Source organism: Cetorhinus maximus, chromosome 16, assembly GCF_964194155.1.
Source record: "Cetorhinus maximus chromosome 16, sCetMax3.hap1.1, whole genome shotgun sequence".
NCBI classification, from domain to species: domain Eukaryota; kingdom Metazoa; phylum Chordata; class Chondrichthyes; order Lamniformes; family Cetorhinidae; genus Cetorhinus; species Cetorhinus maximus.
The window spans coordinates 11,133,252-11,158,681 of record NC_135894.1 but is presented as its reverse complement, the minus strand read 5'-3'; the positions used below and the strand labels follow the sequence as shown (position 1 = coordinate 11,158,681).

The following is a 25,430-nucleotide window of genomic DNA, read 5'->3' as shown; positions in this document are numbered from 1 at the left end:
AAGCATTTTAGTTGGATGTGGTAGGTTTCCATTTACATTGGCCCTTGGAGTTAACATGGCACAGTGGCCTTGTTAAGGACGTCAGAGGATAAGAAAATTGACTGAAGCATAGAACAGGTTCCAAGCTAACAGTGCAAGCTCTTCACCTCTGCTGATGTTGCAAATTACCCCCAAGTGTATCACTTTGCTAAGAGCCTGGGCCCAAGATTTACAATGCCATCAATTTGTAAAATATAGTCATTAGATGATGCTGCACTTGAATGTCAGAGCTTGGACATCGCAGGAGATTATACACAGTAAATGTTGTGTTAACTACAGCTAACTGTAGCCACTGCCAGATTGGTCAGTACCAAGAGGACATGGATTTAAGGTTATTACCCAAAGAATTAGAGTGGAGATGAGGCGAAATTAATTTTACGCAGTGAGTTGATACAGTTTCGAGGCCACAGCCTGAAAAGCAGATCCTGTTGCAACTTTCAAAAGGGAATTGGAGAAATATTTGAAAAGGGGAATGTTTCAGGGCCAGGGTGTAAAAGCAGGTCAAGGTGGCTAATTGGAGAAGAGCCTGCATAGACACCAGGAGCCAAATCATCTCCTTCTGTTCTAAATCACTATATGTTAAATCACACCAACAGCTTCCCATGCTTTTTACTACCCATTTTCAGTATTGGATGTCTTATAATCTTAATAAGAACACATTTTCAATACCTGTTGTGTGCTGTGTAGATGATGGCTCATTAATAATACTGCTGTTTGCAGTCAGGAAAGTACAAAATTTCAGTTCAGACAATCAACCCACACGCTGTCTGTAACATCACTTTGTAAAATACCCACAGGTGATGGTACAACTGAACTACTTAATGATTATATTGCAAAATGAGAAATTTTTCATGAGTTTAATGGATCCAGACTATGCCCTCACAGCTACCCTTGAATTTAATTCAGCCTGAGCAGAAATTAATTTCTGATGTGAAACAATTTGAGAAACTTTAATATTGATTCTAAGTCATTGATCTCCCCATTAAAACTGTGCCAATGATAACGTTCATAGCAATGGCTGTTTAACCTGAGTTTCTTCCACGCATCCACAAACTATGTACTCACTGATATTTTTTGTGACAAGACAAATGGATCTGACTATTGCTGTTATTGTTGGAACCTTCCCTGATTGTGCACCTTAAGGAGGGGCTGTTGGCAAATGAGCAGAGGGATAGAATTTGTCAATCAATGTGCATTTTTGAGGAGAACCGGTACATTCACACAGGCATGTAAACAAAAACCAAACTTTGTATTCTTAATATACAATAGTCATTTTTAAAATTTAAATCTCTCAAACAGCAAAAAGATGAGCTGGTTGCATTGGTTAAGGAATTCTCTGTAAAAAGATGACACATGGTTAGGTTGGTGTTGTGGATTTCTATCTACAATACCCATGGGGCTAATCTAGCAGAGTGGTCTTTCATAAACCAAAATCAAATGGCTGGGGTGTAAGGTGGTCAATCCACTACTGTAAGCTCAGCTTCTTCTGTTGAAGATGCAAATGATCACAATTTAATAGGTCGGCTCTTCTGCTGACGTTGCAAATTTCCTCGAGTGTAACATGTGGCTAATGGGCCAAGTCCATGGTTCACAACAACATCTACATTGCAAAATCCAGTTCTTTGATGATATCTCGCTTGACTGCAAGGGCTTGAACATTGTAGGAAATCTATAGATTCATGGTAATTCGTAAAAAACTAGAGGAAAATGAAGAGTAATTATTTTTTACTGAGTTATTTGTTGTGGTTTAGATTGCAGTGCCTGAAAAATCCGTGGAAGCTGATTTTAATGTATGAGAATACTTAAAATGGAAAAACTTACAGGCGTATAGGGAAAGTGCAAACATTAAGGCATCATGAACTGAATAGCCTCCTTCTATCCCTATGATCCTATGATAAGCCACATCAGCAATTTCCTGGACTGCTTACTTACTCAATTTCAACATCAGATTTCTTATATTCTTAATATTTTCAATGTGCACGTTTTCAGTACCTGTAGTGTGCTGTGGAGGGGGTCTCACGTAAACAGAAGTGCCATTCACTGTAGGGACAAGATAAGATTTCAGGTCAGACTATCAACAGCCACACCTTGTCCACCAACTTTCTTTGTAAATTGTGCACAGAATATGGCACAGGTGAGTTACTTAAGGATTTGTTTGCAAAATGTTACATTTTTCATGAGATGAATAGATCCAGGCCATTCCTTTCAAGCCCATATTTTGAATTTGAATTAGCCCTAAGAGAAACATTAATTCGAAGAGTTGTTGGTCCCCCCATTATAATTATAAGACTGATAACGTTCAGAAGAATGGCTGTCTACCCTGAGTATCTTCCACACATCTACAAACTATACTCTCATGTTTATACACTGTTTCCCCCTCTGGTGACAAGATACGTCATTTACAAGCAGTTGACTGAACCTTGTGCTACGATGAAGTGTATTGGTGTTTTGCCAGGTGACAAAGACATTCATACAGACATATTAGCAAAATCAAACTTTGTTCATGCACGTACAGTGGTCATTTTCAAAATGTTAATCTCTCAAATAACTATTTGCGATTACCTGTCACAGGTGAGGTGCCAATAGTGGTAAGGGAATTCCCTGTAAAAAGATTACAAGCATTTTAGTTGTATGTGGTAGGTTTCCATTTACATTGGCCCTGGGAGCTAACATGGCACAGTGGCCTTGTACAGAACATCATAGGATAAGAAAATTGGCTGAAGTATCTTACAGGTTCCAAGCTGACAGTGCAAGCTCTTCACCTGGGAGCTAACATGGCACAGTGGCCTTGTTAAGGACGTCAGTGGATAAGAAAATTGACTGAAATAAAGAACAGGTTCCAAGCTGACAGTGAAAGCTCGTCACCTCTGCTGATGTTGCAAATTACCCCCAAGCGTATCACTTTGCTAAGAGCCTGGGCCCAAAATTTACAATGCCATCAATGTGTAAAATGTAGTCATTAGATGATGCTGAACTTGACTGTCAGAGCTTGGACATCGCAGGAGATTATACACAGTAAATGTTATGTTCACTCTAGCTAACTGTAGCCACAGCCAGATTGGTCAGTAACAAGAGGATATGGATTTAAGGTTATTACCCAAAGTATTAGAGTGGGGATGAGGAGAAATTAATTTTATGTAGCGAGTTGATACAGTTTCGAGTCCACAGCCTGAAAAGCAGATCCTGTTGTAACTTTCGAAAGGGAATTGGAGAAATACTTGAAAAGGGGAATGTTTCAGGGGCAGGGCCTAAAAGCAGGTCAATGTGGCTAATTGGATAAGAGCCCGCATAGACACCAGGAGCCAAATCGTCTCCTTCTGTTCTCTATGACTCTATGTTAAATCACACCAACAGCTTCCCATGCTTTTTACTACCCATTTTCAGTATTGGATGTCTTATAATCTTAATAAGAACACATTTTCAATACCTGTTGTGTGCTGTGTAGATGATGTCTCATTAATAGTACTGCTGTTTGCTGTCAGGAAAGAACACAATTTCAGTTCAGACAATCAACCCACACGCTGCCTGTAACATCACTTTGTAAAATACCCACAGGTGATGGTACAACTGAACTACTTAATGATTATATTGCAAAATGAGAAATTTTTCATGAGTTTAATGGATCCAGACTATTCCTTCACAGCTACCATTGAATTTAATTCAGCCTGAGCAGAAATTAATTTCTGATGTGAAACAATTTGAGAAATTTTAATATTGATTCTAAGTCATTGATCTCCGCATTAAAATTGTGTCAATGATAACGTTCATAGCAATGGCTGTTTAACCTGAGTTTCTTCCACGCATCCACAAACTATGTACTCACTGATTTCTTTTGTGACAAGACAAATGGATCTGACTATTGCTGTTATTGTTGAGACCTTCCCTGATTGTGCACCTTAAGGATGCGCTGTTGGCAAATGAGCAGAGGGATAGAATTTGTCAATCAATGTGCATTGGTGAGGAGAACCGGTATATTCACACAGGCATGTAAACAAAAACCAAGAGATAAAAACAAAAAACTGAGGATGCTGGAAATCCAAAACAAAAACAGAAAATGAAATACCTGGAAAAACTCAGCAGGTCTGGCAGCATCGCTGGAGAACAGCACAGTTGAGGTTTCAATTCCTCCCGCGGTTTCCTCTACATTGGAGAGACCGAATGCAGACTGGGTGATCGCTTTGCAGAACACCTTCGGTCTGTCCGCAAAAATGACCCAGACATCCCTGTCGCTTGCCATTTCAACACTCCACCCTGCTCTCATGCCCACATGTCCATCCTTGGCTTGCTGCATTGTTCCAGTGAAGCTCAACGCAAACTGGACGAATAGCACCTCATCTTCCGATTAGGCACTTCACAGCCTTTAGGACTGAATAATGAGTGCAACAATTTTAGATCTTGAACACTCTCCTCCATCCCCACCCCCTTCCTGGTTCTTCCCCATCCTTTTTGTTTTATCCAATAATTTATGTAGAATTTTTCTTTTCCCACCTATTTCCACGAAGTTTTAAATCTATTTCCACCATTGTTTATTTCTCCCTTTTATTATTCCCCCACCCCCACTAGAGCAATCTGTACCTTATCTGTCCTTTCTTATACTCTAAATTAGTACATTCCTTTAGATAATATCACCACCTTCAACACCTCTTTGCTCTTTTGTCTGTGACAGCTTTTGGTTATCTCCACCTATCACTGGCTGCTTGTGCCAACAACCGCCCCCCCTCCCCCCACCGAAACCAGCTTATATTTCACACCTTTCCTAATTTTACTTAGTTCCGTTAAAGGGTCATGAGGACTCGAAACGTCAACTGTAGTCTTCTCCGCCGATGCTTCCAGCTCTGCTGAGTTTTTCCAGGTATTTCTTTTTCAGTTTTTGTTTTGTTAAACAAAAACTAAACTTTGTATGTTAATATACGACTGTATATTAAATCTCTCAAACAGCAAAAAGGTGAGCTGGTTGCATTGGTTAAGGAATTCTCTGTAAAAAGATTACACATGGTTAGGTTGGTGTTGTGGATTTCTATCTACAATACCCATGGGGCTAATCTAGCAGAGTGGTCTTTCATAAACCAAAATCAAATGGCTGGGGTGTAAGGTGGCCAATCCACTACTGTGAGCTCTGCTTCTTCTGTTGAAGATGCAAATAATCACAATTTAATAGGTCGGCTCTTCTGCTGACGTTGCAAATATCCCCAAGTGTAACATGTGGCTAATGGGCCAAGTCCATGGTTCACAACAACATCCACATTGCAAAATCCAGTTCTTTGATGAGATCTCGCTTGACTGCAAGGGCTTGAACATTGTAGGAAATCTATAGATTTTAGGTAATTCGTAAAAAAAAAACTAGAGGGAAAATGAGGAGAAATTATTTTTTACTGAGTGATTTGTTATGGTTTAGATTGCAGTGCCTGAAAAATCCGTGGAAGCTGGTTTTAATGTGTCAGAATCCTTGAAATGGAAAAACTTACAGGCATATAGGGAAAGTGCAAGCATTAAGGGCAGCCAGGGACATCATGAACTGAATAGCCTCCTTCTATCCCTATGATTCTATGATAAGTCACATCAGCAATTTCCTGGACTGCTTACTTACTCAATTTCAACATCAGATTTCTTATATTCTTAATATTTTCAATGTGCACGTTTTCAGTACCTGTAGTGTGCTGTGGAGGGGGTCTCACGTAAACAGAAGTGCCATTCACTGTAGGGTCAAGATAAGATTTCAGATCAGGTTATCAACAGCCACACCTTGTCCACCAACATGTCTTTGTGAATTGTGCACAGAATATGGCACAGGTGAATTACTTAAGGATTTGGTTGCAAAATGTTACATTTTTCATGAAATGAATAGATCCAGGCCATTCCTTTCAAGCCCATATTTTGAATTTGAATTAGCCCTAAGAGAAACATTATTTCGAAGAGTTGTTGATCCCCCCATTATAATTATAAGACTGATAACCTTTAGAAGAATGGCTGTCTACCCTGAGTATCTTCCACATATTGACAAACTATTCTCTCAAGTTTATACACTGTTTCCCCCTCTGGTGACAAGATACGTCATTTACCAGCAGTTGACCGAACGTTGTGCTACGATGAAGTGTATTGGCGATTTGCCAGGTGAGAAAGACAGGTACATTCATACAGACATGTTAGCAAAATCAAACTTTGTTCATGCACGTACAATGGTCATTTTCAAAATGTTAATCTCTCAAATAACTATTTGTGATTACCTGTCACAGGTGAGGTGCCAATAGTGGTAAGGGAATTCCCTGTAAAAAGATTACAAGCATTTTAGTTGGATGTGGTAGGTTTCCATTTACATTGGCCCTTGGAGCTAACATGGCACAGTGGCCTTGTAAAGAATGTCATAGGATAAGAAAATTGGCTGAAGTATCTTACATGTTCCAAGCTAACAGTGCAAGCTCTTGACAACTGCTGATATTGCAAATTACCCCCAAGTGTATCACTTTGCTAAGAGCCTGGTCCCAAGATTTACAATGCCATCAATTTGTAAAATGTAGTGATTAGATGATGCTGAACTTGACTGTCAGAGCTTGGACATTGCAGGAGATTATACACATTAAATGTTGTGTTCACTATAGCTAATTGTAGCCATTGCCAGATTGGTCGGTAACAAGAGGATATGCATTTAAAGTTATTGCCCAAAGAATTAAAGTGGGGATGAGGAGAAATTAATTTTACACAGCGAGTTGATACAGTTTCGAGTCCACAGCCTGAAAAGCAGATTCTGTTGCAACTTTCAAAATGGAATTGGTGAAATACTTGAAAAGGGGAATGTTTCAGGGCCAGAGTGTAAAAGCAGGTTAATGTGGCCAATTGGAGAAGAGCCCGCATAGACACAAGGAGCCAAATCATCTCCTTCTGTTCTCTATGACGCAATGTTAAATCACACCAACAGCTTCCCATGCATTTTACTACCTATTTTCAGTATTGGATGTCTTATAATCTTAATAAGAACACATTTTCAATACCTGTTGTGTGCTGTGTAGATGATGTCACATTAATAGTACTGCTGTTTGCTGTCAGGAAAGAACACAATTTCAGTTCAGACAATCAACCCCACACGCTGTCTGTAACATCACTTTGTAAAATATCTACAGGTGATGGCACAACTGAACTACTTAATGATTATATTGCAAAATGAGCAATTTTTCATGAGTTTAATGGATCCAGACTATTCCTTCACAGCTACCCTTGAACTTAAGTCAGCCTGAGCAGAAATTAATTTCTGATGTGAAACAATTTGAGAAATTTTAATATTGATTCCAAGTCATTGATCTCCCCATTAAAATTGTGTCAATGATAACGTTCATAGCAATGGCTGTTTAACCTGAGTTTCTTCCACGCATCCACAAACTATGTACTCACTGATATTTTTTGTGACATGGCAAATGGACCTGACTATTGCTGTTATTGTTGAGACCTTCCCTGATTGTGCACCTTAAGGAGGCGCTGTTGGCAAATGAGCAGAGGGATAGAATTTGTCAATCAATGTGCATTGGTGAGGAGACCCGGTATATTCATACAGGCATGTAAACAAAAACCAAACTTTGTATATTAATATACAGTAGTCATTTTCCAAATTAAAATCTCTCAAACAGCAAAAAGGTGAGCTGGTTGCATTGGTTAAGGAATTCTCTGTAAAAAGATGACACATGGTTAGGTTGGTGTTGTGGATTTCTATCTACAATACCCATGGGGCTAATCTAGCAGAGTGGTCTTTCATAAACCAAAATCAAATGGCTGGGGTGTAAGGTGGTCAATCCACTACTGTAAGCTCAGCTTCTTCTGTTGAAGATGCAAATGATCACAATTTAATAGGTCGGCTCTTCTGCTGACGTTGCAAATTTCCTCGAGTGTAACATGTGGCTAATGGGCCAAGTCCATGGTTCACAACAACATCTACATTGCAAAATCCAGTTCTTTGATGATATCTCGCTTGACTGCAAGCGCTTGAACATTGTAGGAAATCTATAGATTTGAGGTAATTCGTAAAAAACTAGAGGGAAAATGAGGAGAAATTATTTTTTACTCAGTGATTTGTTATGGTTTAGATAGCAGTGCCTGAAAAATCCGTGGAAGCTGATTTTAACGTATGAGAATACTTGAAATGGAAAAACTTACAGGCGTATGGGGAAAGTGCAAGCATTAAGGGCAGGCAGAGGCATCATGAACTGAATAGCCTCCTTCTATCCCTATGATTCTATGATAAGTCACATCAGCAATTTCCTGGACTGCTTATTTACTCATTTTCAACATCAGATTTCTTATGTTCTTAATATTGTCAATGTGCACGTTTTCAGTACCTGTAGTGTGCTGTGGAGGGGGTCTCACGTAAACAGAAGTGCCATTCACTGTAGGGACAAGATAAGATTTCAGATCAGGCTATCAACAGCCACACCTTGTCCACCAACATTTCTTTGTAAATTGTGCACAGAATATGGCACAGGTGAATTACTTAAGGATTTGATTGCGAAATGTTACATTTTTCATGAGATGAATAGATCCAGGCCATTCCTTTCAAGCCCATATTTTGAATTTGAATTAGCCCAAAGAGAAACATTAATTCGAAGAGTTGTTGATCCCCCCATTATTATTATAAGACTGATAACCTTTAGAAGAATGGCTGTCTACCCTGGGTATCTTCCACATGTCTACAAACTATACTCTCATGTTTATACACTGTTTCCCCCTCTGGTGACAAGATACGTCATTTACAAGTAGTTGACCGAATGTTGTGCTATGATGAAGTGTATTGGCGATTTGCCAGGTGAGAAAGACAGGTACATTCATACAGACATGTTAGCAAAATCAAACTTTATTCATTAATTTATAGTGGTCATTTTCAAAATGTTAATCTCTCAAATAACTATTTGTGATTACCTGTCACAGGTGAGGTGCCAATAGTGGTAAGGGAATTCCCTGTAAAAAGATTACAAGCATTTTAGTTGGAGTTGGTAGGTTTCCATTTACATTGGCCCTTGGAGCTAACATGGTACAGTGGCCTTGTAACGAACGTCAGTGGATAAGAAAATTGGCTAAAGTATCTAACAGGTTCCAAGCTGACAGTGTAAGCTCTTCACCTCTGCTGATATTGCAAATTACCCCCAAGCGTAATACTTTGCTAAGAGACTGGGCCCAAGATTTACAATGCCATCAATTTGTAAAATGTAGTCATTTGATGATGCTGAACTTGACTGTCAGAGTTAGGACATTGCAGGAGATTATACACATTAAATGTTGTGTTCACAATAGCTAACTGTAGCCACTGCCAGATTGTCAGTAACAAGAGGATATGCATTTAAGGTTATTACCCAAAGAATTAGAGTGGGGATGAGGAGAAATTAATTTTACGCAGCGAGTTGATACAGTTTCGAGTCCACAGCCTGAAAAGCAGATTCTGTTGCAACTTTCAAAATGGAATTGGTGAAATACTTGGAAAGGGGAATGTTTCAGGGCCAGAGTGTAAAAGCAGGTTAATGTGGCCAATTGGAGAAGAGCCCGCATAGACACCAGGAGCCAAATCATCTCCTTCTGTTCTCTATGACGCAATGTTAAATCACACCAACAGCTTCCCATGCTTTTTACTACCTGTTTTCAGTATTGGATGTCTTATAATCTTAATAAGAACACATTTTCAATACCTGTTGTGTGCTGTATAGATGATGTCACATTAATAGTACTGCTGTTTGCTGTCAGGTAAGAACACAATTTCAGTTCAGACAATCAACCCACACGCTGTCTGTAACATCACTTTGTAAAATATCTACAGGTGATGACACAACTGAACTACTTAATGATTATATTGCAAAATGAGAAATTTTTCATGAGTTTAATGGATCCAGACTATTCCTTCACAGCTACCATTGAATTTAATTCAGCCTGAGCAGAAATTAATTTCTGATGTGAAACAATTTGAGAAATTTTAATATTGATTCTAAGTCATTGATCTCCCCATTAAAATTGTGTCAATGATAATGTTCATAGCAATGGCTGTTTAACCTGAGTTTCTTCCACGCATCCACAAACTATGTACTCACTGATTTTTTTTGTGACAAGACAAATGGATCTGACTATTGCTGGTATTGTTGAGACCTTCCCTGATTGAGCACCTTAAGGAGGCGCTGTTGGCAAATGAGCAGAGGGATAGAATTTGTCAATCAATGTGCACTGGTGAGGAGAACCGGTATATTCACACAGGCATGTAAACAAAAACCAAGAGATAAAAACAAAAAACTGAGGATGCTGGAAATCCAAAACAAAAACAGAAAAAGAAACACCTGGAAAAACTCAGCAGGTCTGGCAGCATCGCTGGAGAAGAGCACAGTTGTCGTTTCGAGTTCTCCCGCGTTTTCCTCTACATTGGAGAGACGAAATGCAGACTGGGTGATCGCTTTGCAGAACACCTTCGATCTGTCCGCAAGAATGACCCAGACATCCCTGTCGCTTGCCATTTCAACATTCCACCCTGCTCTCTTGCCCACATGTCTGTACTTTGCTTGCTGCATTGTTCCAGTGAAGCTCAACGCAAACTGGAGTTACAGCACCTCATCTTCCGACTAGGCACTTTACAGCCTTTCGGACTGAATAATGAGTGCTACAATTTTAGATCTTGAACTCTCTCCTCCATCCCCACCCCCTTCCCGGTTCTTCCCCCTGCTTTTTGTTTTATCCAATAATTTATGTAGATTTTTTATTTTCCCACCTTTTTCCACTAATTTTAAATGTATTTCCACCATTGTATATTTCTACCTTTCAGTAATCCCCCACCCCCACTACAGCAATCTGTACCTTATCTTTCCTGTCTTATACTCTTAATTAGTACAATCCTTTAGATAATTTCACCACCTTCAACACCTCTTTGTTCTTTTGTCTGTGACAGCTTTTGGTTATCTCCTCCTATCACTGGCTGCTTGTCCCAACAAACCCCACCCCCCTAAACCAGTTTATATTTCACCCCTTTCCTAATTTTACTTAGTGCTGTTCAAGGGTCATGAGGACTCGAAACATCAACTGTACTCTTCTCCGTCGATGCTTCCAGCCCTGCTGAGTATTTCTAGGTATTTCTTTTTCCGTTTTTGTTTTGTTAAACAAAAACCAAACTTTGTATGTTAATATACAGCATTCATTTGCATAATTGAAATCTCTCAAACAGCATAAATGTGAGCTGGTTGCATTGGTTAAGGAATTCTCTGTAAAAAGATTACACATGGTTAGGTTGGTGTTGTGGATTTCTATCTACAATACCCATGGGGCTAATCTAGCAGAGTGGTCTTTCATAAACCAAAATCAAATGGCTGGGGTGTAAGGTGGCCAATCCACTAATGTAAGCTCTGCTTCTTCTGTTGAAGATGCAAATGATCACAATTTAATAGGTCGGCTCTTCTACTGACGTTGCAAATTTCCCCAAGTGTAACATGTGGCTAATGGGCCAAGTCCATGGTTCACAACAACATCTACATTGCAAAATCCAGTTCTTTGATGAGATCTCGCTTGACTGCAAGGGTTTGAACATTGTACGAAATCTATAGATTTAATTCGTAAAAACAACTAGAGGGAAAATGAGGAGAAATTATTTTTTACTCATTCATTTTTATGGTTTAAATTGCATTGCCTGAAAAATCCGTGGAAGCTGATTTTAATGTGTCAGAATACTTGAAATGGAAAAACTTACAGGCGTATGGGGAAAGTGCAAGCATTAAGGGCAGGCAGAGGCATCATGGACTGAATAACCACCATCTATCCCTATGATCCTATGATAAGCGACATCAGTAATTCCCTGGCCTGCTTACTTACTCAATTTCAACATCAGATTTCTTATATTCTTAATATTTTCAATGTGCACGTTTTCAGTACCTGTAGTGTGCTGTGGAGGGGGTCTCACGTAAACAGAAGTGCCATTCACTGTAGGGACAAGATAAGATTTCAGATCAGACTATCAACAGCCACACCTTGTCCACCAACATTTCTTTGTAAATTGTGCACAGAATATGGCACAAGATGAGTTATTTAAGGATTTGATTGCAAAATGTTACATTTTTCATGAGATGATTAGATCCAGGACATTCCTTTCAAACCCATATTTTGAATTTGAATTAGCTCTAAGAGAAACATTAATTCGAAGAGTTGTTGATCCCCCCATTATAATTATAAGACTGATAACGTTCAAAAGAATGACTGTCTACCCTGAGTATCTTCCACATATCCACAAACTATACTCTCATGTTTATACACTGTTTCCCCCTCTGGTGACAAGATACGTCATTTACAAGCAGTTGACTGAACCTTGTGCTACGATGAAGTGTATTGGTGTTTTGCCAGGTGAGAAAGACAGGTACATTCATACAGACATATTAGCAAAATCAAACTTTGTTCATGCACGTACAGTGGTCATTTTCAAAATGTTAATCTCTCAAATAACTATTTGCGATTACCTGTCACAGGTGAGATGGCAATAGTGGTAAGGGAATTCACTGTAAAAAGATTACAAGCATTTTAGTTGGATGTGGTAGGTTTCCATTTACATTGGCCCTGGGAGCTAACATGGCACAGTGGCCTTGTACAGAACATCATAGCATAATAAAATTGGCTGAAGTATCTTACAGGTTCCAAGCTGACAGTGCAAGCTCTTCACCTGGGAGCTAACATGGCACAGTGGCCTTGTTAAGGACGTCAGTGGATAAGAAAATTGACTGAAATAAAGAACAGGTTCCAAGCTGACAGTGAAAGCTCGTCACCTCTGCTGATGTTGCAAATTACCCCCAAGCGTATCACTTTGCTAAGAGCCTGGGCCCAAAATTTACAATGCCATCAATTTGTAAAATGTAGTCATTAGATGATGCTGAACTTGACTGTCAGAGCTTGGACATCGCAGGAGTTATACACAGTAAAATTTATGTTCACTCTAGATAACTGTAGCCACAGCCAGATTGGTCAGTAACAAGAGGATATGGATATAAGGTTATTACCCAAAGTATTAGAGTGGGGATGAGGAGAAATTAATTTTACGGAGCGAGTTGATACAGTTTCAAGTCCACAGCCTGAAAAGCAGATTCTGTTGTAACTTTCAAAAGGGAATTGGAGAACTACTTGAAAAGAGGAATGTTTCAGGGCCAGGGTGTAAAAGCAGGTCAATGTGGCTAATTGGAGAAGAGCCCGCATAGACACCAGGAGCCAAATCATCTCCTTCTGTTCTCTCTGACTCTATGTTAAATCACACCAACAGCTTCCCATGCTTTTTACTACCCATTTTCAGTATTGGATGTCTTATAATCTTAATAAGAACACATTTTCAATACCTGTTGTGTGCTGTGTAGATGATGTCACATTAATAGTACTGCTGTTTGCTGTCAGGAAAGAACACAATTTCAGTTCAGACAATCAACCCCACACGCTGTCTGTATCATCACTTTGTAAAATATCTACAGGTGATGGCACAACTGAACTACTTAATGATTATATTGCAAAATGAGCAATGTTTCATGAGTTTAATGGATCCAGACTATTACTTCACAGCTACCCTTGAATTTAAGTCAGCCTGGGCAGAAATTAATTTCTGTCGTGAAATAATTTCAGAAATTTTAATATTGATTCTAAGTCATTGATCTCCCCATTAAAATTGTGCCAATGATAACGTTCATAGCAATGGCTGTTTAACCTGAGTTTCTTCCACGCATCCACAAACTATGTACTCATTGATATTTTTTTGTGACAAGACAAATGGATCTGACTATTGCTGTTATTGTTGAGACCTTCCCTGATTGTGCACCTTAAGGAGGTGCTGTTGGCAAATGAGCAGAGGGATAGAATTTGTCAATCAATGTGCATTGGCACAGAGAACCGATATATTCATACAGGCATGTAAAAAAAAACCAATAGATAAAAACAAAAAACTGCGGATGCTGGAAATCCAAAACAAAAACAGAGAAAGAAATACCTGGAAAAACTCAGCAGGTCTGGCAGCATCAGTGGAGAAGAGTACAGTTGACGTTTCGAGTTCTCCCGCGGTTTCCTCTACACTGGAGAGACCAAATGCAGAGTGGGTGATCGCTTTGCAGAACACATTCGGTCTGTCCCACGAATGACCCAGACATCCCTGTCGCTTGCCATTTCAACATTCCATCCTGCTCTCTTGCCTATATGTCTGTACTTGGCTTGCTGCATCGTTCCAGTGAAGCTTAACGCAAACTGGAGGAACAGCACCTCATCTTCCGACTAGGCAGTTTACAACCTTTCGGACTGAATATTGAGTGCTACAATTTTAGATCTTGAACTCTCTCCTCCATCCCCACCCCCTTCCCGGTTCTTCCCACTGCTTTTTGTTTTATCCAATAATTTATGTAGATTTTTTCTTTTCACCTATTTCCACTAATTTTAAATGTATTTCCACCATTGTATATTTGTACCTTTCAGTATTCCCCCACCCCCACTAGAGCAAGCTGTACCTTACCTGTCCTGTCTTATACTCTTAATTAGTACATTCCTTTAGATAATATCACCACCTTCAACACCTCTTTGCTCTTTTGTCTGTGACAGCTTTTGGTTATCTCTTCCTATCACTGGCTGCTTGTCCCAACAAACCCCAGCCCCCTAAACCAGCTTATATTTCACCCCTTTCCTAATTTTACTTAGTTCTGTTGAAGGGTCATGAGGACTCGAAACATCAACTGTACTCTTCTCCGCCGATGCTGCCAGACCTGCTGAGTATTTCCAGGTATTTCTTTTTCAGTTTTTGTTTTGTTAAACAAAAACCAAACTTTGTATGTTAATATACAGTAGTCATTTTCAAAATTTAAATGTCTCAAACAGCAAAAAGGTGAGCTGGTTGCATTGGTTAAGGCATTCTCTGTAAAAAGATTACACATGGTCAGGTTGGTGTTGTGGATTTCTATCTACAATACCCATGGGGCTAATCTAGCAGAGTGGTCTTTCATAAACCAAAATCAAATGGCTGGGGTGTAAGGTGGTCAATCCACTACTGTGAGCTCTGCTTCTTCTGTTGAAGATGCAAATGCTCACAATTTAATAGGTCGGCTCTTCTGCTGACGTTGCAAATTTCCTCGAGTGTGACATGTGGCTAATGGGCCAAGTCCACAGTTCACAACAACATCTACATTGCAAAATCCAGTTCTTTGATGAGATCTCGCTTGACTGCAAGGGCTTGAACATTGTAGGAAATCTATAGATTTAAGGTAATTCGTAAAATAACTAGAGGGAAAATGAGGAGAAATTATTTTTTACTCAGTGATTTGTTATGGTTTAGATTGCAGTGCCTGAAAAATCCGTGGAAGCTGATTTTAATGTAGCAGAATACTTGAAATGGAAAAACTTACAGGCGTATGGGGAAAGTGCAAGCATTAAGGGCAGGCAGAGGCATCATGAACTGAATGGCCTCCTTTTATCCCTATGATTCTATGATAAGTCATATCAGCAATTTCCTGGACTGCTTACTTTCTCAATTTCAACATCAGATTTCTTATATTTTTAATATTTTCAATGTGCACGTTTTCAGTACCTGTAGTGTGCTGTGGAGGGGGTCTCACGTAAACAGAAGTGATATTCACTGTAAGGTCAAGATAACATTTCAGATCAGACTATCAACAGCCACTCCTTGTCCACCAACATTTCTTTGTAAATTGTGCACAGAATATGGCACAGGTGAATTACTTAAGGTTGTGATTGCAAAATGTTACATTTTTCATGAGATGAATAGATCCAGGCCATTCCCTTCAAGCCCATATTTTGAATTTGAATTAGCCCTAAGAGAAACATTAATTCGAAGAGTTGTTGATCCCCCCATTATAATTATAAGACTGATAACGTTTAGAAGAATGACTGTCTACCTTGAGCATCTTCCACACATCTACAAACTATACTCTCATGTTTATACACTGTTTCCCCCTCTGGTGACAAGATATGTCATTTACAAGCAGTTGACTGAACGTTGTGCTACAATGAAGTGTATTGGTGTTTTGCCAGGTGAGAAAGACAGGTACATTCATACAGACATATTAGCAAAATCAAACTTTGTTCCTAAATGTAGAGCGGTCATTTTCAAAATGTTAATCTCTCAAATAACTATTTGCGATTACCTGTCTCAGGTGAGGTGGCAATAGTGGTAAGGGAATTCACTGTAAAAAGATTACAAGCATTTTAGTTGGATGTGGTAGGTTTCCATTTACATTGGCCCTGGGAGCTAACATGGCACAGTGGCCTTGTAAAGAACGTCAGAGGATAAGAAAATTGGCTGAAGTATCTGACAGGTTCCAAGCTGACAGTGTAAGCTCTTCACCTCTGCTGATATTGCAAATTACCCCCAAGTGTATCACTTTGCTAAGAGCCTGGGCCCAAGATTTACAATGCCATCAATTTGTAAAATGTAGTCATTAGATGATGCTGAACTTGACTGTCAGATCTTGGACATTGAAGGAGATTATACACATTAAATGTTGTGTTCACTTGAGCTAACTGTAGCCACTGCCAGATTGGTCAGTAACAAGAGGATATGGATTTAAGGTTATTACCCAAAGAATTAGAGTGGGGATGAGGAGAAATTAATTTTACGCAGCGAGTTGATACAGTTTCGAGTCCACAGCCTGAAAAGCAGATTCTGTTGCAACTTTCACAAGGGAAGAAATACTTGATAAGGGGAATGTTTCAGGGCAAGGGTGTAAAAGCAGGTCAATGTGGCTAATTGGAGAAGAGCCCGCATAGACACCAGGAGACAAATCGTCTCCTTCTGTTCTCTATGACTCTATGTTAAATCACACCAACAGCTTCCCATGCTTTTTACTACCCATTTTCAGTATCGGATGTCTTATAATCTTAATAAGAACACATTTTCAATACCTGTTGTGTGCTGTGTAGATGATGTCACATTAATATTACTGCTTTTTGCTGTCAGGAAAGAACACAATTTCAGTTCAGACAATCAACCCCACACGCTGTCTGTAACATCACTTTGTAAAATATCTACAGGTGAAGGCACAACTGAACTACTTAATGATTATATTGCAAAATGAGAAATTTTTCATGAGTTTAATGGATCCAGACTATTCCTTCACAGCTACCCTTGAATTTAATTCAGCCTGAGCAGAAATTAATTTCTGATGTGAAACAATTTGAGAAATTTTAATATTGATTCTAAGTTATTGATCTCCCCATTAAAATTGTGGCAATGATAACGTTCATAGCAATGGCTGTTTAACCTGAGTTTCTTCCACGCATCCACAAACTATGTCCTCACTGATATTTTTTGTGACAAGACAAATGGATCTGACTATTGCTGTTATTGTTGAGACCTTCCCTGATTGTGCACCTTAAGGAGGCGCTGTTGGCAAATGAGCAGAGGGATAGAATTTGTCAATCAATGTGCATTGGTGAGGAGAACCGGTAAATTCACACAGGCATGTAAACAAAAACCAATCTTTGTATGTTAATATACAGTAGTCATTTTGAAACTTTAAATCTCTCAAACAGTAAACAGGTGAGCTGTTGCATTGGTTAAGGAATTCTCTGTAAAAAGATTACACATGGTTAGGTTGGTGTTGTGGATTTCTATCTACAATACCCATGGGGCTAATCTAGCAGAGTGGTCTTTCATAAACCAAAATCAAATGGCTGGGGTGTAAGGTTGCCAATCCACTACTGTATGCTCTGCTTCTTCTGTTGACGTTCCAAATTATCACAATTTAATAGGTCTGCTCTTCTGCTGATGTTGCAAATTTCATGTGGCTAATGGGCCAAGTGCATGGTTCACAACACCATCTACATTGCAAAATCCAGTTCTTTGATGAGATCTCGCTTGACTGCAAGGGCTTGAACATTGTAGGAAATCTATAGATTTAAGGTAATTCGTAAAATAACTAGAGGGAAAATGAGGAGAAATTATTTTTTACTCATTAATTTGTCATGGTTTAGATTGCAGTGCCTGAAAAATACGTGGAAGCTGATTTTAATGTATCAGAATACTTGAAATAGAAATAGTTACAGGCGTATGGAGAAAGTGCAAGCACTAAGGGCAGGCAGAGGCATCATGAACTGAATGGCCTCCTTCTATCCCTATGATTCTATGATAAGTCACATCAGCAATTTCCTGGACTGCTTACTTACTCAATTTCAACATCAGATTTCTTATATTCTTAATATTTTCAATGTGCACGTTTTCAGTACCTGTAGTGTGCTGTGGAGGGGGTCTCACGTAAACAGAAGTGCCATTCACTGTAGGGACAAGATAAGATTTCAGATCAGACTATCAACAGCCACACCTTGTCCACCAACATTTCTTTGTAAATTGTGCACAGAATATGGCACAGGTGAATTACTTAAGGATTTGATTGCAAAATGTTACATTTTTCATGAGATGAATAGATCCAGGCCATTCCTTTCAAGCCCATATTTTGAATTTCAATTAGCCCTAAGAGAAACATTAATTCGAAGAGTTGCTGATGCCCCCATTATTATTATAAGACTGATAACCTTTAGAAGAATGGCTGTCTACCCAGAGCATCTTCCACACACCTACAAACTATACTCTCATGTTTATACACTGTTTCCCCCTCTGGTGACAAGATACGTCATTTACAAGCAGTTGACCGAACATTGTGCTACGATGAAGTGTATTGGCGAATTGCCAGTTGAGAAAGACAGGTACATTCATACAGACATATTAGCATAATCAAACTTTATTCATGAATGTATAGTGGTCATTTTCAAAATGTTAATCTCTCAAATAACTATTTGTGATTACCTGTCACAGGTGAGGTGGCAAGTGTGGTAAGGGAATTCCCTGTAAAAAGATTACAAGCATTTTAGTTGGATGTGATTAGTTTCCATTTACATTGGCCCTTGGAGCTAACATGGCACAGTGGCCTTGTAAAGAACGTCAGAGGATATGAAAATTGGCTGAAGTATCTAACAGGTTCCAAGCTGACAGTGCAAGCTCTTCACCTCTGCTGATATTGCAAATTACCCCCAAGTGTATCACTTTGCTAAGATCCTGGGCCCAAGATTTACAATGCCATCAATTTGTATAATGTACTCATTAGATGATGCTGAACTTGACTGTCAGAGTTTGGACATCGCAGGAGATTATACACAGTAAATGTTGTGTTCACTATAGCTAACTGTAGCCACAGCCAGATTGGTTAGGAACAAGAGGATATGGATTTACGGTTATTACCCAAAGAATTAGCGTGGGGATGAGGAGAAATTAATTTTACGCAGCGAGTTGATACAGTTTCGAGTCCACAGCCTGAAAAGCAGATTCTGTTGCAACTTTCAAAATGGAATTGGAGAAATACTTGAAAAGGGGAATGTTTCAGGGCCAGGGTGTAAAAGCAGGTCAATGTGGCTAATTGGAGAAGAGCCCGCATAGACACCAGGAGACAAATTGTCTCCTTCTCTTCTCTATGACCCTATGTTAAATCACACCAACAGCTTCCCATGCTTTTTACTACCCATTTTCAGTAATGGATGTCTTATAATCTTAATAAGAACACATTTTCAATACCTGTTGTGTGCTGTGTAGATGATGTCACATTAATAGTTCTGCTGTTTGCTGTCAGGAAAGAACACAATTTCAGTTCAGACAATGAACCCCACACGCTGTCTGTAACATCACTTTGTAAAATATCTACAGGTGATGGCACAACTGAACTACTTAATGATTATATTGCAAAATGAGAAATTTTTCATGAGTTTAATGGATCCAGACTATTCCTTCACAGCTACCCTTGAATTTAATTCAGCCTGAGCAGAAATTAATTTCTGATGTGAAACAATTTGAGAAACTTTAATATTGATTCTAAGTCATTGATCTCCCCATTAAAATTGTGCCAATGATAACGTTCATAGCAATGGCTGTTTAACCTGAGTTTCTTCCACGCATCCACAAACTATGTCCTCACTGATTTCTTTTGTGACAAGACAAATGGATCTGACTATTGCTGTTATTGTTGAGACCTTCCCTGATTGTGCACCTTAAGGAGGCGCTGTTGGCAAATGAGCAGAGGTATAGAATTTGTCAATCAATGTGCATTGGTGAGGAGAACCGGTATATTCACACAGGCATGTAAACAAAAACCAAGAGATAAAAACAAAAAACTGCGGATGCTGGAAATCCAAAACAAAAACAGAAAAAGAAACACCTGGAAAAACTCAGCAGGTCTGACAGCATCGCTGGAGAAGAGTACAGTTGACATTTCGATTCCTCCCGCGGTTTCCTCGCTTTGCAGAACACCTTCGATCTGTCCGCAAAAATGACCCAGACATCCCTGTCGCTTGCCATTTCAACATTCCACCCTGCTCTCTTGCCCACATGTCTGTACTTGGCTTGCTGCATTGTTCCAGTGAAGCTCAACGCAAACTGGACGAACAGCACCTCATCTTCCGATTAGGCACTTCACAGCCTTTCGGACTGAATAATGAGTGCAACAATTTTAGATCTTGAACTCTCTCCTCCATCCCCACCCCCTTCCTGGTTCTTCCCCATCCTTTTTGTTTTATCCAATAATTTATGTAGATTTTTTCTTTTCCCACCTATTTCCACGAAGTTTTAAATCTATTTCCACCATTGTTTATTTCTCCCTTTTATTATTCCCCCACCCCCACTAGAGCAATCTGTACCTTATCTGTCCTTTCTTATACTCTAAATTAGTACATTCCTTTAGATAATATCACCACCTTCAACACCTCTTTGCTCTTTTGTCTTTGAAAGCTTTTGCTTATCTTCTCCTATCACTGGCTGCTTGTGCCAACGACCCCCCCCCCCACCCGCCCACCCCCCCCCCCCCTCCCCCCACCAAAACCAGCTTATATTTCACACCTTTCCTAATTTTACTTAGTTCCGTTAAAGGGTCATGAGGACTCGAAACGTCAACTGTAGTCTTCTCCGCCGATGCTTCCAGCTCTGCTGAGTTTTTCCAGGTATTTCTTTTTCAGTTTTTGTTTTGTTAAACAAAAACTAAACTTTGTATGTTAATATACAGTCATCATTTTCAAACTTTAAATCTCTCAAACAGCAAAAACGTGAGCTAGTTGCATTGGTTAAGGAATTCTCTGTAAAAAGATGACACATGGTTAGGTTGGTGTTGTGGATTTCTATCTACAATACCCATGGGGCTAATCTAGCAGAGTGGTCTTTCATAAACCAAAATCAAATGGCTGGGGTGTAAGGTGGTCAATCCACTAATGTAAGCTCTGCTTCTTCTGTTGAAGATGCAAATGCTCACAATTTAATAGGTCGGCTCTTCTACTGACGTTGCAAATTTCCCCAAGTGTAACATGTGGCTAATGGGCCAAGTCCATGGTTCACAACAACATCTACATTGCAAAATCCAGTTCTTTGATGAGATCTCGCTTGACTGCAAGGGCTTGAACATTGTAGGAAATCTATAGATTTAAGGTAATTCGTAAAAAAACAACTAGAGGGAAAATGAGGAGAAATTATTTTTGACTCAGTGATTTGTTATGGTTTAAATTGCAGTGCCTGAAAAATCAGGGGAAGATGATTTTAACATCTCAGTATACTTGAATACAGGCATATAGGGAAAGTGCAAGCATTAAGGGCAGCCAGAGACATCATGAACTGAATAGCCTCCTTCTATCCCTATGATTCTATGATAAGTCACATCAGCAATTTCCTGGACTGCTTACTTGCTCAATTTCAACATCAGATTTCTTATATTCTTAATATTTTCAATGTGCACGTTTTCAGTACCTGTAGTGTGCTGTGGAGGGGGTCTCACGTAACCAGAAGTGCCATTCACTGTAAGGACAAGATAAGATTTCAGATCAGGCAATCAACAGCCACACCTTGTCCACCAACATTTCTTTGTAAATTGTGCACAGAATATGGCACAGGTGAATTACTTAAGGATTTGATTGCAAAATGTTACATTTTTCATGAGATGAATAGATCCAGGCCATTCCTTTCAAGCCCATATTTTGAATTTGAATTAGCCCTAAGAGAAACATTAATTCGAAGAGTTGCTGATGCCCCCATTATTATTATAAGACTGATAACGTTTAGAACAATTGCTGTCTACCCTGGGTATCTTACACACATCTACAAACTATACTCTCATGTTTTTACGCTATTTCCCCCTCTGGTGACAAGATACGTCATTTACAAGGAGTAGATTGAACGTTGTGCTACGATGAAGTGTATTGGTGTTTTGTCAGGTGAGAAAGACAGGTACATTCATACAGACATGTTAGCAAAATCAAACTTTGTTCATGCACGTACAATGGTCATTTTCAAAATGTTATCTCTCAAATAACTCTTTGCGATTACATGTCACAGGTGAGGTGGCAATAGTGGTAAGGGAATTCCCTGTAAAAAGATTACAAGCATTTTAGTTGGATGTGGTAGGTTTCCAATTAGATTGGTCCTGGGAGCTAACATGGCACAGTGGCCCTGTAAAGAACGTCATAGGATAAGAAAATTGGCTCAAGTATCTAACAGGTTCCAAGCTGACAGTGCAAGCTCTTCACCTCTGCTGATATTGCAAATTACCCCCAAGCGTATCACTTTGCTAAGAGTCTGGGCCCAAGATTTACAATGCCATCAATTTGTAAAATGTAGTCATTAGATGATGCTGAACTTGACTGTCAGAGCTTGGACATCGCAGGAGATTATACACAGTAAATGTTGTGTTCACTATAGCTAATTGTAGCCACTGCCAGATTGGTCGGTAACAAGAGGATATGCATTTAAAGTTATTGCCCAAAGAATTAGAGTGGGGATGAGGAGAAATTAATTTTACGCAGCGAGTTGATACAGTTTCGAGTCCACAGCCAGAAAAACAGGTTCTGTTGTAACTTTCAAAAGGGAATTGGAGAAATACTTGAAAAGGGGAATGTTTCAGGGCCAGGGTGTAAAAGCAGGTTAATGTGGCTAATTGGAGAACAGCCCGCATATAACACCAGGAGCCAAATCGTCTCCTTCTGTTCTCTATGACGCAATGTTAAATCACACCAACAGCTTCCCATGCTTTTTACTACCTATTTTCAGTATTGGATGTCTTATAATCTTAATAAGAACACATTTTCAATACCTGTTGTGTGCTGTGTAGATGATGTCACATTAATAGTACTACTGTTTTCTGTCAGGAAGAACACAATTTCAGTTCAGACAATCAACCCCACACGCTGTCTGTAACATCACTTTGTAAAATATCTACAGGTAATGGCACAACTGAACTACTTAATGATTATATTGCAAGATGAGCAATTTTTCATGAGTTTAATGGATCCAGACTATTCCTTCACAGCTACCCTTGAATTTAAGTCAGCCTGAGCAGAAATAAATTTCTGATGTGAAACAATTTCAGAAATTTTAATATTGATTCTAAGTCATTGATCTCCCCATTAAAATTGTGCCAATGATAACGTTCATAGCAATGGCTGTTTAACCTGAGTTTCTTCCATGCATCCACAAACTATGTACTCACTGATTTTTTTTTGTGACAAGACAAATGGATCTGACTAATGCTGTTATTGTTGGAACCTTCCCTGATTGTGCACCTTAAGGAGGCGCTGTTGGCAAATGAGCAGAGGGATAGAATTTGTCAATCAATGTGCATTGGCACGGATAACCGGTATATTCATACAGGCATGTAAACAAAAACCAAGAGATAAAAACAAAAAACTGCGGATGCTGGAAATCCAAAACAAAAACAGAAAAAGAAATACCTGGAAAAACTCAGCAGGTCTGGCAGCATCGCTGGAGAAGAGTACAGTTGACGTTTCGAGTTCTCCCGCGGTTTCCTCTACATTGGAGAGACCAAATGCAGACTGGTGATCGCTTTGCAGAACACATTCGGTCTGTCCGCAAGAATGACCCAGCCATCCCTGTCGCTTGCCATTTCAACATTCCATCCTGCTCTCTTGCCTACATGTCTGTACTTGGCTTGCTGCATCGTTCCAGTGAAGCTCAACGCAAACTGGAGGAACAGCACCTCATCTTCCGATTGGCACTTTACAGCCTTTCGGACTGAATATTGAGTGCTACAATTTTAGATCTTGAACTTTCTCCTCCATCCCGACCCCCTTCCCTGTTCTTCCCCCTCCTTTTTGTTTTATCCAATAATTTATGTAGATTTTTTCTTTTCCTACCTTTTTCCACTAATTTAAAATGTATTTCCACCTTTGTTTATTTCTACCTTTTAGTATTCCCCCACACCCACTAGAGCAATCTGTACCTTATCTGTCCTGTCTTATACACTTAATTAGTACATTCCTTTAGATAATATCACCACCTTCAACACCTCTTTGTTCGTCTGCCTGTGACAGCTTTTGGTTATCTCCTCCTATCACTGGCTGCTTATCCCAACAAACCCCACCCCCCTAAACCAGCTTATATTTCACCCCTTTCCTAATTTTACTTAGTTCTGTTGAAGGGTCATGAGGACTCGAAACATCAACTGTACTCCTCTCCACCGATGCTGCCAGACCTGCTGAGTTTTTCCAGGTTTTTTTTTTCAGTTTTTATTTTGTTAAACAAATACCAAACTTGGTATATTAATATGCAGTAGTCATTTTCAAAATTTAAATCTCTCAAACAGCAAAAAGGTGAGCTGGTTGCATTGGTTAAGGAATTCTCTGTAAAAAGATTACACATGATTAGGTTGGTGTTGTGGATTTCTATCTACAATACCCATGGGGCTAATCTAGCAGAGTGGGCTTTCATAAACCAAAATCAAATGGCTGGGGTGTAAGGTGGTCAATCCACTACTGTAAGCTCAGCTTCTTCTGTTGAAGATGCAAATGATCACAATTTAATAGGTCTGCTCTTCTGCTGACATTGCAAATTTCCCCAAGTGTAACATGTGGCTAATGGGCCAAGTCCATGGTTCACAACAACATCTACATTGCAAAATCCAGTTCTTTGATGAGATCTCGCTTGACTGCAAGGGCTTGAACATTGTAGGAAATCTATAGATTTAAGGTAATTCGTAAAAAAAACTAGAGGGAAAATGAGGAGAAATTATTTTTTACTGAGTGATTTGTTATGGTTTAGATTGCAGTGCCTGAAAAATCAGTGAAAGCTGATTTTAATGTGTCAGAATCCTTGAAATGGAAAAACTTACAGGCGTATGGGGAAAGTGCAAGCATTAAGAGCTGTCAGAGGCATCATGAACTGAATGGCCTCCTTCTATCCCTATGATTCTATGATAAGTCACATCAGCAATTTCCTGGACTGCTTACTTACTCAATTTCAACATCAGATTTCTTATATTCTAATTATTTTCAATGTGCACGTTTTCAGTACCTGTAGTGTGCTGTGGAGGGGGTCTCACGTAAACAGAAGTGCCATTCACTGTAGAGACAAGATAAGATTTCAGATCAGTCTATCAACAGCCACACCTTGTCTA

At 39.3% G+C, this 25,430-nt stretch overlaps 1 protein-coding gene across 1 annotated transcript in view; it reads right to left on the bottom strand.

Annotated features, from left to right (window-relative positions):
- The window catches only part of LOC144691355 (uncharacterized), a 215,509-nt gene that overhangs the window by 71,830 nt on the left and 118,249 nt on the right, over positions 1–25,430 (bottom strand). Inside the window, exons 18-19 of the mRNA XM_078559369.1 lie at positions 25,328–25,375; positions 13,353–13,400 (exon numbers count right to left, since the gene is read on the bottom strand). Coding sequence (XP_078415495.1) covers positions 13,353–13,400; positions 25,328–25,375 — 96 coding nt within the window. The remainder of the gene's footprint in view (positions 1–13,352; positions 13,401–25,327; positions 25,376–25,430) is intronic.